Source organism: Neofelis nebulosa, chromosome 3, assembly GCF_028018385.1.
Source record: "Neofelis nebulosa isolate mNeoNeb1 chromosome 3, mNeoNeb1.pri, whole genome shotgun sequence".
Taxonomy (NCBI): Eukaryota; Metazoa; Chordata; class Mammalia; order Carnivora; family Felidae; genus Neofelis; species Neofelis nebulosa.
In genome coordinates this window covers 73,778,867-73,790,581 of record NC_080784.1, presented here as the reverse complement: position 1 = coordinate 73,790,581, position 11,715 = coordinate 73,778,867, and the positions used below count along the sequence as shown (strand labels likewise).

At 42.1% G+C, this 11,715-nt stretch overlaps 1 protein-coding gene across 1 annotated transcript; it reads left to right on the top strand.

The window, feature by feature from the left end:
• The first annotated feature begins 2,521 nt into the window (after window positions 1-2,521).
• NPY2R (neuropeptide Y receptor Y2) lies at window positions 2,522-10,840 on the top strand. Its single transcript, XM_058721092.1, has 2 exons — window positions 2,522-2,631; window positions 7,686-10,840. The coding sequence occupies exon 2, from the start codon at window positions 7,695-7,697 to the stop codon at window positions 8,841-8,843; it is 1,149 nt and encodes a 382-aa protein (XP_058577075.1). The 5' UTR covers window positions 2,522-2,631; window positions 7,686-7,694; the 3' UTR covers window positions 8,844-10,840.
• Window positions 10,841-11,715: the final 875 nt, after the last annotated feature.

The window sequence follows — 11,715 nt, the reverse complement described above, 5'->3', positions numbered from 1 at the left end:
TTGTCTTGATAGGTTTTATTGGCATTCATCAGAGTGGTTCATTGTTATGATAGCACACAGTGTATGCACATCAAAAGGTATCAGTCAGACTTGAATGCACAAAAATGTCATGAGTTCATTGCCAAAGCTATCCTTGATAATATGACACACACTAAAGCAACTTTAATTTCAATAAATCCATTTTTTCATCCAATTCTGTACTTTATTGGGAGAGAGAGAGGTCATTTAGTCTTCTCAAAGTTGTTGACGAGATGTCTGTGGAACTATGGGTGTTTCCTAAGACACGCATGTCTGTAAGGGAATAAGATAAATATTTGTATAAGACTGCTAGGCTGCTTTTAAAAGGCAGTTGTATGGGAGGCAAAAATGTTTGTAGAATCAATGTCATCGAAGTCAGTCAAACCCTCCAAAGCAATTAATCTGATTGCTCTTCTGTGCTTTCTATATGTTTTTGTGGTTGTTGTTTCAAGCCACTCCTACTCTTCTAAAATTACAACTCCTGGGTACAGAGTTCACTATTCACAGGTGCAAATATATTAGGAAGCATGGAACCTGTTGCACAAAACACAGGCGTGACAAGGAATATTTCCCCAAGTTAAGAAATATTTACAAAAATATTTTAAGTAGAATTATATGGAACATCTTGTATATTTCCAGTTCAGTTTACTTTTCTTTCATGGTAACTGAGAAGCCCAAGCTGCTTTGTTTTATAAATAACGTCTATGCTCCTGTAGGCATAATTTTACATTAACCAGATAATCAATTTCAGATTAAGCTGTATAAAGATACTTATACATGCAATATTATGAAGGTGTGGGCAAGCCCAGAAAAGACTGAAAATCCAATCTTCTTTAGGGGAAGCCATAACTAATATTTTTGGAAAGAATATTATTTTGAGTTGTTTAAACTGTTTTTTTTTTCTACTTAAGAGAAATTCCAAGTGAACTGAGTATGGCCATCGTCACTTCAGAAATAAAGACACTAATGAATAGAGGGAAAGTAATGTGTGCAAAACCTCAACATGGGCTAGTTAGGAAAGACTTTGGTTTCCAATTTCAGGCCTTTGTTTTCCTAACTTGGCAGGATCTGCTTCCCCCTCTAAAACTGAACAAGGGACAGAGAAGCTGGTTGCAAATTTCTATAAGGAATGGTTCTAACTAGAGTTTCTGGGAGGAATCCCGAGGAAACAGACCCCTCAGCGTCGTGGACTGATGCCACAACCCTGTTTTGCTCTGATCCACTAACTCAGCTTGATGGCTCAAGGCATTAACAAGGGCTTCGCCACAAAAAGATTAGAGTATTCCACAGGCACTCACTCATCCTGGCATTAGTGGCTTGGGTCACGATCAAAGAGCGAAGGATCAGGAAGTCAACTAACTGCAGAAAGATTGTTTGTCACCCATTGTTTTCTCTATTTTACCTTTTGCAGGAAGAGTGCACATCACACACGCTGCCCGCCGGATTTTGAATCTGAACTCGCAATACCCAACTGTCTGTCAGCAGACACCCGTTAGGGGAATTGTCAGTGGTGGGCAACAGGCATCTGAACTCGTTTTACCTTCCCGTGGGAGCGCGGCGACGGCTCCAGCCCCTGGTGTGAATGCCCTGGGTTTGTCCTTGGCGCAGTTGTGCGACGCTCTTCTGTGGTTCTGCGAGGGTCCGGGTCCCCACTCTGTTCCTATGAGCAAACAAACAAACAAAAACAAACAAGCAAAACAAGAAGCAACTCCTGGCTGGAAGTTGTGGGGTTTTCTCAGCCCTTCCAAGGCACGGCCCTCTGCCTCCACGTCCGCCTCCCTCCAGCTCGAGGTCTCCCGTTGCTCGCTGCGCCGTGACCTCAGCACCCTCGCCCGAACCTGAGTCCCCCCGCTCCGCCTTCGCCTTCGACTTTCCCTGGCTGATTTGGTGAACCCCGAATCTAGGAGCTTTTTGCAGGGCCATCTCTCGCGGAACGGAGAAGCGGAGAGCAAAGGAAGGGGTTCGTGGAAGGGAAAGGAGGTTGGAGTGGTGCAAACCGCCAGAATATCACAATTGGGGGTCGCCGGAGACTGGGGTGAAACTAGCAGTTGCAGGCGATAGTTGGGATCCGCTAGGGGGCGCCGCGCTGAGTAGGGTCCCGCTGCGCGGGCTTCGAAACCTGGAGACAGCGGCGACACCGTGGACGCTGTCCCCCTCCCTCGCCACGGAAACTTCCCGTCCAGCTTTCTGCGCGGCGGGACCCCCGCCCCCCGCCCTTCTGTACCTGTTGTTGTCGTTGTTGTTGTTGTTTCTCCCAGGGAAGGGCTGCCTCTCCCCGCACCCACGTGCCCCCGCCCCCCACCAGCCTCGCATCCTCACCAGCGCAGCCGACTGCTCTGTGCCGCGCAGCGCGGTGCCCCAGCGCGCTTGGCCCCGGAGGTCGGCGGTAGAGCGGAGCAGCGCCAGCTCGCAGCGGCTCGACTGACCGGCGGACGCCGCGCTCCGCCGCGCTTCCGCGCGCCGCTGGCGGTCCTGCACCATCGGAACGGACGGAACTGGGCTTGCGTCTGGGGACCTTCCAGTGCCGTCTTCAGCTCCGAGGGCTAGATAGTCGTTGCACGGACGGGCCGTACACGTCTTGCTTCCACGTCTCAGCAGAAACGCCAAGACCGGGTAAGTAAGTAAGTCCTAACTCGGATTCACACTGGCGAACGAGAATACCCCCAAAGAGCTCTGGTCCTGAGAAGAGGGTATGGGGGAGGTCCTCATGAATGTGGGGACTTTTTTTCTCTCATTTAGGCTGAAGGTGGGGGTTGGGGTGATAACCATCCCCATTTTCTACTTTCGCTAGAATTTTCCCTTTCTGCTGGAGGTTCTTCACTATTTCCTTGACCCTTCTTAGAGAGAAGTTATCATCTTTCCAGAGCAGCAAGTTGTTATTGTTTCTCTTAAAAAAAAAAATCAAACACCTGTCTAAAGCAGGAGGTCATCTTGAATTCTCCAAAGCTGGTCGAGAATGAATACATTTATTTAAGCACTGACTGGTTTTGCACCAGAAGGGCTCACCCACTGGGTAGGAGCATATGGTGCACAGGGAGGAGGCAAAAGTAAAAGCTTTAAGACGTTTTGCAATAGGGGCATGTCATTTACACGCAATCACATGAAATAGACCATGCTATTTGCAAGGAAAGGCCAGAAGTTCAAACATAGGGAAAGTGATTTATTACCAGACTCTTCAGTGAATATTTTCAACTTTCTGCTTGTGAACCAAACATCCTTGTCTTATATGCAGCATTCTTGGAGTCCACTCCCCTCCCCCAGGACTAACCAGTATAGAGTATGTAGCATGATTTCTGGGATTTTTCCCCGGGACAAATGCCTGGAAGGTGTTGTGATTGATCAGATGTTAAGTTTTACTAAAGCCAATCTGTGGCAATTAAGGTACTGTAGCAAAAAAAAAAAAAAAAAAAAAAAAAAAGAAAAGCCCCACAAATTTAAACATGTAGTGAAAGTATAAACTGGTTTGTCACTCAGGTGATTTGAAGTTCTTTATCTCTGGAAGAAAAAAAAAAAAGAAACTTGAAGTCATTTTCCTATTCTACAAACAGGAAAATATTTCTGTAACAGAATCTCTAAAGATTCACTTGTTCAAGAAAACTGCACCATTCACAGTTCTTAAAAGACCCAACTGATGTGAATGCTTCATATTGTCTTGTTTCAAAGAAAGGGTTTTTCCCTCACCTACTTATCTTTTAATGTTTGTGCTTTTGAGTTTAAATCAGTCAGCTCCCTCTATGTATCTCTTTTCCTCTTCCACTTTTCCAGAAGCCTAAACATGAAATGATGCATTCTCTGGGCAATGCTCTGCCCTGGCTGAGGGCCAGCAGTGTGCTTGAGAACTGTGATTAGTATCCATACGCTAATTGCCTGTAGATCAATAACCATTCCTGCAGAGAAGTTTTAAATAAAGGGGCTTTGAAATGAAGAAAATGGAACTGAACAGGAAAAGCAAAAAGAGTTAATAAACAAACTCATATCCTTCTATCTCAGGCTTACTCTCAATTTAGCTTGTGGCAAACCTCAAACTCAGACCTCATGGAGTCTTGTTAATCCTGTTAATGACTTGTCAGCATTGATTAATTGTACTCTGTAAAGTCTCTTTTAGTTTAAGGGAGAAGGTGTAGCCTATTAAATATACACTCCAAGATTTAGATAATTAGTTGCACTTTTCCCCCTAATTTCTAAAGAATGGAGGCAAATACAAAAGAGAGTCAAGGCTCCTTGGAACATGCTATTTGAAATTTATGCAGACAGAACTAGAAAATATCAGTAAAGCAAAATATGAGTATATGGAATTCTCTCTCTCTCTGCAGTAAGGCTCCTTGAAAGGTTGTGTGTGTGTGTGTGTGTGTGTGTGTGTGTGTGTGTGTGTGTGGTAGGCCCCTCAGAAAGTTTCCTTATGGTCTATACTGACTGGCAGTTTTTAATGCTCTAATCAGGGATTGATTTAAGAGGGATCTTGGAACAATTTTCTTGCAGGGGCGGTTACCTAAGAACAAGAAAATAAGCTCAAGGATGTCATATCAGAACAAGGAATTATGCTTTCCTGTAGCTTCTTATTTGTTTTGCCAAATTACTGGGTGCTGTTAACATGTTAGCGTGCTAAGGATTACACAATGGATGGAAAAGATCCAGTTTCTGTCCTTAAAGAGATTGCTGTGGTGGGGGAATGATTGCATTGGGGCTTGTGCTTCTTGTAGTATTAGAAGTCAGCACAGATTGTTGGGTAACCGAGAGGCTTCCCAGGTCAGAATGGGAAAGCAGAGAGGCATGAGAAAAGCTGATGTATTGAAGGAATCCGAAGTAGTTTAGTATGACAGAAGCATAAGATACCTATTGGCGTGTCAGGAGAGATGAAGCCAGAGGGTAGATAGGCAGGAATGGGTTCAAGAAGAGCTTTGAATGTCATATAATGGAGTTGGATTATCTTCTGTAGGCTGGTGCAGAACCATTAGTGGGAGAGCAAATTAATGAAATCATGTATGCCTGGTATCAGCAGATCATGCAGAACAGAACCTATTCAGGAATGTGAGGGAGGGAAAATTAAATGCAGAGAATTGATTACACAAGTGATGGAAGCCAAACAGAGGATATTGAAGCCACTCAAGGATTAGCAAGAACACAGTCATTAGTACCTCCAGCCAGACAGACACAGGGAGTAGGTGGTGTGACCAAAGCCCAGGGACCAGGGCCATCCACTGGAAATAGAATCACTAGGATGGCACAGAGCCCAGTGTGGGGCTCGAACTCACGAACTGTGATATCATGACCTGAGCTGAAACCAAGTCTGATGCTTAACTGACTGAGCCACCCAGGTGCCCCTTAGACTGATTTTATACACCTTTCTCACGGGTCCTCATCATTCCTACCACATTGGCTTTGTCCTCGATTTCTTACCACAATTACTCTAATAGTCTTGTGACTTATGTCACTTCCTCTTCTCATTCATTCATTCATTCATTCTCTTAGCAATAATAATTGAGCATGTGCAAAATGCCAGGCATGGCTTCACCCTCGTGATGTTTACACTTATTATAACATGCATTTAGCAAGCATTTAAAAACCTATGCCAGGAACCAGGATTTGTGCAGGGAGAGGGGAGGAATAACAACGGGGTAGTGCCTCCACTCTCAGGCTCTTGCCTTTTACTAGAAAGAGCCTACTCTGACATTAAAATGGTCTTTCTGAAATTCGAATGTCATCATATCATTTCCCCCATGTCTCCAGATTGCTGAAAACAATATATGTTGGTTTCTAATGTGAAATTCTTTTTTCAAGTTTGTAAAAACATCCAGAGCCCAACATCTTAGTAATTTTTGAATGTATTCACAATGACAAAAGGCTGCTGTCATTAATTCTGAACCTCTTTTAAATAAATTTGGTTTTTATTAATCATAATAGCATCTACCTACGTTGGTAGGTGAGTCATATTTATTCAGCCCACAGACAATGCCTAGTTGGGCCCTCAGCTCCATTCCTTACCCTTCCTCTAGAGGGCTGACTCCTGCAGACTAGATTTTCAGGCTCCCAAGTCACCGGGCACTTGGCTGAGTTTGGTCATAGGAGGCATTGGCAGGTAATTAGAAGGCAGAGGAATGGAAAATCCCCTGTATTCTTCTCCTTCCCTTTCTCTTCTGGGCAGTGCCTCAGTAGCCTCTCTCTGGATCTCGTTCCCACAGGACTAGTCCATAGTGATTCTATTTCCAGTGGATAGCCCTAGTCACTAGGTACTCTGCATTTAATTTTCCCTCCCTTACATTCTTGAATAGGTTCTGTTTTGCACGATCTGCGGATACCATGCATACATGATTTCATTAATTTGTTTGGGATTCTCTCTCTCCCCACCTATCTCTTTCTGCCCCTCCCCTACTTGCACTCTCTTTCTCTCTCAAAATAAATAGATAAACTTAAAAAAAAGTCAGTCTGAGGGTTCTCTTAAATGTGGAGACTAGGAGCGCCTGGGTGGCTCAGTCGGTTAAGCGTCCGACTTCAGCTCAGGTCACGATCTCACGGTCCGTGAGTTCGAGCCCCGCGTCGGGCTCTGGGCTGATGGCTCAGAGCCTGGAGCATGCTTCCGATTCTGTGTCTCCCTCTCTCTCTGCCCCTCCCCCGTTCATGCTCTGTCTCTCTCTGTCTCAAAAATAAATAAACGTTAAAAAAAAAATTAAAAAAAAATGTGGAGACTAAATGAGTTGACAAAGTCTAGAATGGTTACCTGCTTTTTAACCTTCCCCATGGTGTAATCATTGGAGATAACATTGACTGAAGTAGGGCATGCAGAAAGAAAAGTCTTGAGGGCGTGTGATTGGAGAAGAAAAGCGTCAAAACTTTTATATTTAGAGGTTAGAGAGAGAGATGCTTCAGATTTGGACATATTTTTTTTTCATGTAGATCCCGTGTGGGATTCTGCTGTGTGTCAGTAGGAAGTTTATTTCAGATCTTCAAAAAAAGCAACCGTTTTACACAGGCTACCTAGTTTTAACACTAACCCAAACACTAGAAAAAATGGCTATAAAATGAATATGCTCAGTTTATATTTATGTGTTCCATGTTATACTTCCAAAGTCCAGGCCCCACTCAAAGGGCTTTAATATTTTTCTCTTTTCTGTGAAATTTGTTGCTGTATTTAGAAATTTGAAGTAGTTAAGATATTGAGGGTAATTTTCTTTGTCTACCTTAAAATAAATTTGAAGAGTTAATAGAAGTTATAAAATTAATCGGTAAAGTTTGTAACATTTATCCCACTCAAAATAGATTGACTCAATTTGGTAGCATTCACACTGGATTTATGTCTACACTATAGGTATTACACTTTACTGTTGTAATATACATTTCAGGGACCTGGTTTAATTCATCCATATTTGTGAATAAACTATTATAATGGTCCTGCTTTATTAAAATGTTACACTATGCGCAGTTACAGGGATCAGGGGACATGTATTTTGAGCCCTAACCAAAATGAAACCAATCCATTTGTGATATTCCTTTGCGTCACCCTTGTGTTTTCCTTGCTCCATGTTATTTCTTCTCCTTCCCTTCTTCCTCCTCCTCCTCCTCTTCCTCCCCTTCCCTCTCCCCCTCCCCCTCCTCCTCCTTCTTCTTCTTCTTCTTCTTCTTCTTCTTCTTCTTCTTCTTCTTCTTCCTCAAATTGTATATTCTTGTGCTAGGTGCTGAAAATGGGCCCAGTAGGTGCAGAGGCTGATGAGAACCAGACAGTGGAAGAAATGAAGGTGGAGAAGTACCATCCACGGCAAACCACTCCTAGAGGTGAGCTGGCCCCTGACCCTGAGCCAGAGCTTCTAGACAGCACCATGCTGATTGAGGTGCAGATTATCCTCATATTAGCTTATTGCTCTATCATCTTGCTCGGGGTAATTGGAAACTCTCTGGTGATTCACGTGGTGATCAAATTCAAGAGCATGCGCACAGTAACCAACTTTTTCATTGCCAATCTGGCTGTAGCAGATCTTCTGGTGAACACCCTGTGCTTGCCATTCACTCTTACCTACACCTTAATGGGGGAGTGGAAAATGGGTCCTGTCCTGTGCCACCTGGTACCCTATGCCCAGGGCCTGGCAGTGCAAGTGTCCACGATCACTTTGACGGTAATTGCCCTGGACCGGCATCGTTGCATTGTCTACCACCTGGAAAGCAAGATCTCCAAGAGAATCAGCTTCCTGATTATTGGCCTGGCCTGGGGCATCAGTGCCTTGCTTGCAAGCCCCCTGGCCATCTTCCGCGAGTACTCGCTGATTGAGATTATTCCCGACTTTGAGATTGTGGTCTGCACTGAGAAGTGGCCTGGTGAGGAGAAGAACATCTATGGCACCATTTACAGTCTTTCTTCCTTGTTGATCCTATACGTTTTGCCTCTGGGCATCATATCTTTTTCCTACACTCGTATCTGGAGTAAACTTAAGAACCATGTCAGCCCTGGAGCTGCTAATGATCACTACCATCAGCGAAGGCAAAAAACGACCAAAATGCTGGTGTGCGTGGTAGTGGTATTTGCAGTCAGCTGGTTGCCTCTCCATGCCTTCCAACTTGCTGTTGACATTGACAACCAAGTCCTAGACCTGAAGGAGTACAAACTCATCTTCACCGTGTTCCACATTATCGCCATGTGCTCCACCTTTGCCAACCCCTTTCTCTATGGCTGGATGAACAGCAACTATAGAAAGGCTTTCCTAGCAGCCTTCCGCTGTGAGCAGAGGTTGGATGCCATTCACTCTGAGGTGTCTGTGACGTTCAAGACTAAAAAGAACCTGGAGGTAAAAAAGAACAATGGCCCCAATGACTCTTTCACAGAGGCTACCAACGTGTAAGTAAGCTCTGGTGTGAAAATATGTAGATGAATTCCGACCAGAGCTATAAATCGGTTGAGAAGGGCTCCCAGGTGCATCCTGATTTCCCATTTTAAGGCAGGAGAAGAGGATCCGAGTGGAAGCAATTGCAGTGTGATCTGTGGAAAGAAACCTGGTTGGCAGAGCCTCCGTGAAAATACTCCTTTTCAAAGATAGGGCAGTGAACAGTTTGCTTATAGTTGCTTGGATGCTAGGTCAAATTATGAGTAAAAGCAGAGGAATGCTTTTGACTATTTCTCAGAGTGAAGGAAACCTGAACAAGGAATCAACATGACATCAGCATTGCTAGAAGTGGTTGGCTAAATAAATTGCCTTTCAAATCATATTAGGGCATGGACTGGGGGTGATGTGCTGCTCACTGCCCCCTCATCTGATGAAAAGACTACCCAACACCAATTTCCCTAGGGAGCTGCAGGCTCTTTTGTATTGTTTTTTGTTTTTGTTTTTGTTTTTTTTTTAATTATTCCTCCAATGGACCAGTCCTTCAGGGAACGTTACCAGCTATTTGAATGACTTCCAGGTGATAAACTGAAATTTGCTGTATAATTAGTATTTTGGCGAGTGATGAGGGAAATCTTTACCACTGAGTTCACCAGGTGTTCTTAAAACCAAATACACATTTAGTGAAAAGTTTCTGCAACTCAAAATTGAAAGCTGAAATTCTCAGTTTTAGAAATGTAACCCATCATTTAGCTTCTCATTTCAAGTTGTTGCTGCTTTGTAAATACTATTTATGTGACAACAAATGAACATACAGCTCAATACTTTTAACCATTGCTAACTGTTATAACTTTCTGAACATGTATTATTCCTATGTTGGAGTTGAATTTGTCTTCACTAAAATTGGTTCAGATTAAAAAATAATTTTTGTGGCATTTTGCCACATTTTGTGGTTATTGGTAAAGTTTTTGCACAGATACATAGCTCTATTGTGTTTACAGAACACTGTAGTGTTATTTTTTTGAAATTCATCTTCCATGGACGTGGAATTCATTTTCCATGGTTCATGATTAATAAAACAATATAATTTCATCAAAATGGAACCCATCTGGTAAGAAATATTAAAAACACTGCATGCATTCCACTTTGCAAATGTTCTATTTGGACCAATTTCAACATAAATTATCCTCTTCTCAAAATAATTAGCTATGTATTTTTGGATAACTCATGAATATATACATAATAAAATTTTACCTATAAATAGTGTAGTGTAGACGCTATAGTACTCTTCATTGAATGATTTTGTGAATACTATTTTTATTTCAATAGTACCCAGTCAAAGATGCTTAAAACCCTAGTATGTTTATGAAAACACACTGAGATGTGAAAATAGTTGTACTTCTTTGGATTCTGTTAAAGAAGTTTCATTGCAATCATATTTTTGTCAGTATGACTGGATTTGGGAATAGATTTCTTAAAGTTTAAAAAACTTCAGCATGAATATTACGTTTAGGTACAAACGTGAGCTTCATGAACGGAGAGAGTTCAACTTTACGGATATATTTAAAAGTCATACTGTGGCTCTTGTTGAATTATTTCCGATGTAGAAGTAAAGATCTTGAAGTACTTCTGGAATACTGAAAGAGAATGAAAACAGCGGAAGACTAATTAAGAAGCAAACAAAAAATAATATATATATATGTAATGTACCATGTAACGGACAAATTCGTTTTTTTTTGTGGGACTCTACATAACTGTTCAAGAAAAAACTTTTTGTCCTGTAAAAAGCAGTTAGTTTGCTGAAGATGCTAATAGATAATCGTGGTTACAATGTTTTGTTTTGTTTTCCCTCTTGGAGAATTCTTACCCTGTAAAGTATGTGTATGCCACTGTATTACCGGTTGTAGTAGTAAATTATCAGAATCATTTAATGATCCAGTTAATACTTGTGATGTAATTGATCTTTTTATGTTGTGATTTTATCTGTTGAAATAAAAGACATTGGGAAATTAGAGAAATTGCGTCATATTTTATATCGAAGTTTCTGTCCAAAGCGAAATCGTAAGCCTCTGACACAACCAAAAGAAGGAAAATAATGGTGGCTTTTAGGCAGTTTAGCTTTCCTTCTTTCCTGTACCTGAACGTGAGTGAATGGATTCACTCCTGTGGCTGCAGTTATAGTCCGTATTTTGACAATGTTTGAATCTTTAAGACCAGACCTTTCTCCTAAACTAACTTCAAACCTGTATCCCTATCAGCTGACTTGACACATCTACATGGGTATCTCATCAGCAAATTAAATCCAACATGTCTACAACAGAACCTGCCATTTTGATCCACACCCCACCTCACCTCCACTTTGTTTTCCTGTATTTCTGTCCTAATCATGACACTGCTACTCACCTAGTTCCCCAAGGTCTTATACTTTGGGGTCACCCTTGACTCTTGGGTCTCTTCAGTACACATGTCCAAACAATTCCCACATTTTGTTCTAATTTCTAGATGTTCCTTGAATCAATTCATTTTTCTTCATCCCTATGCTCCCCACCATAGTACAAGTTGTGATTATCTTCTCAGACCTGTATTATCTCTCCTCTGGTTTAATGTTGCAGCTTCCTAATTGGTCTCTATATCCAGTCATTTTCCTATCAAATCCAACTTTTACCCACTAGCCAGCGTGATTTTTCAGAACCTGAAATTTTATCACATCACTTTCCTGATAAAAACTCTTCAATGTCTCCTAATCATAGTTATGATAAAGTCAAAATCTTTTTATGACTTGGAAGGCTATTTAGTACCTGACTCTACCTCTATGTTTTATCCCTTGCAAATTCTGTTTCTCTAATCTTTGCTGCTAGATTTTAAGCATATGAGGGCAGGGGACAGGGACTGG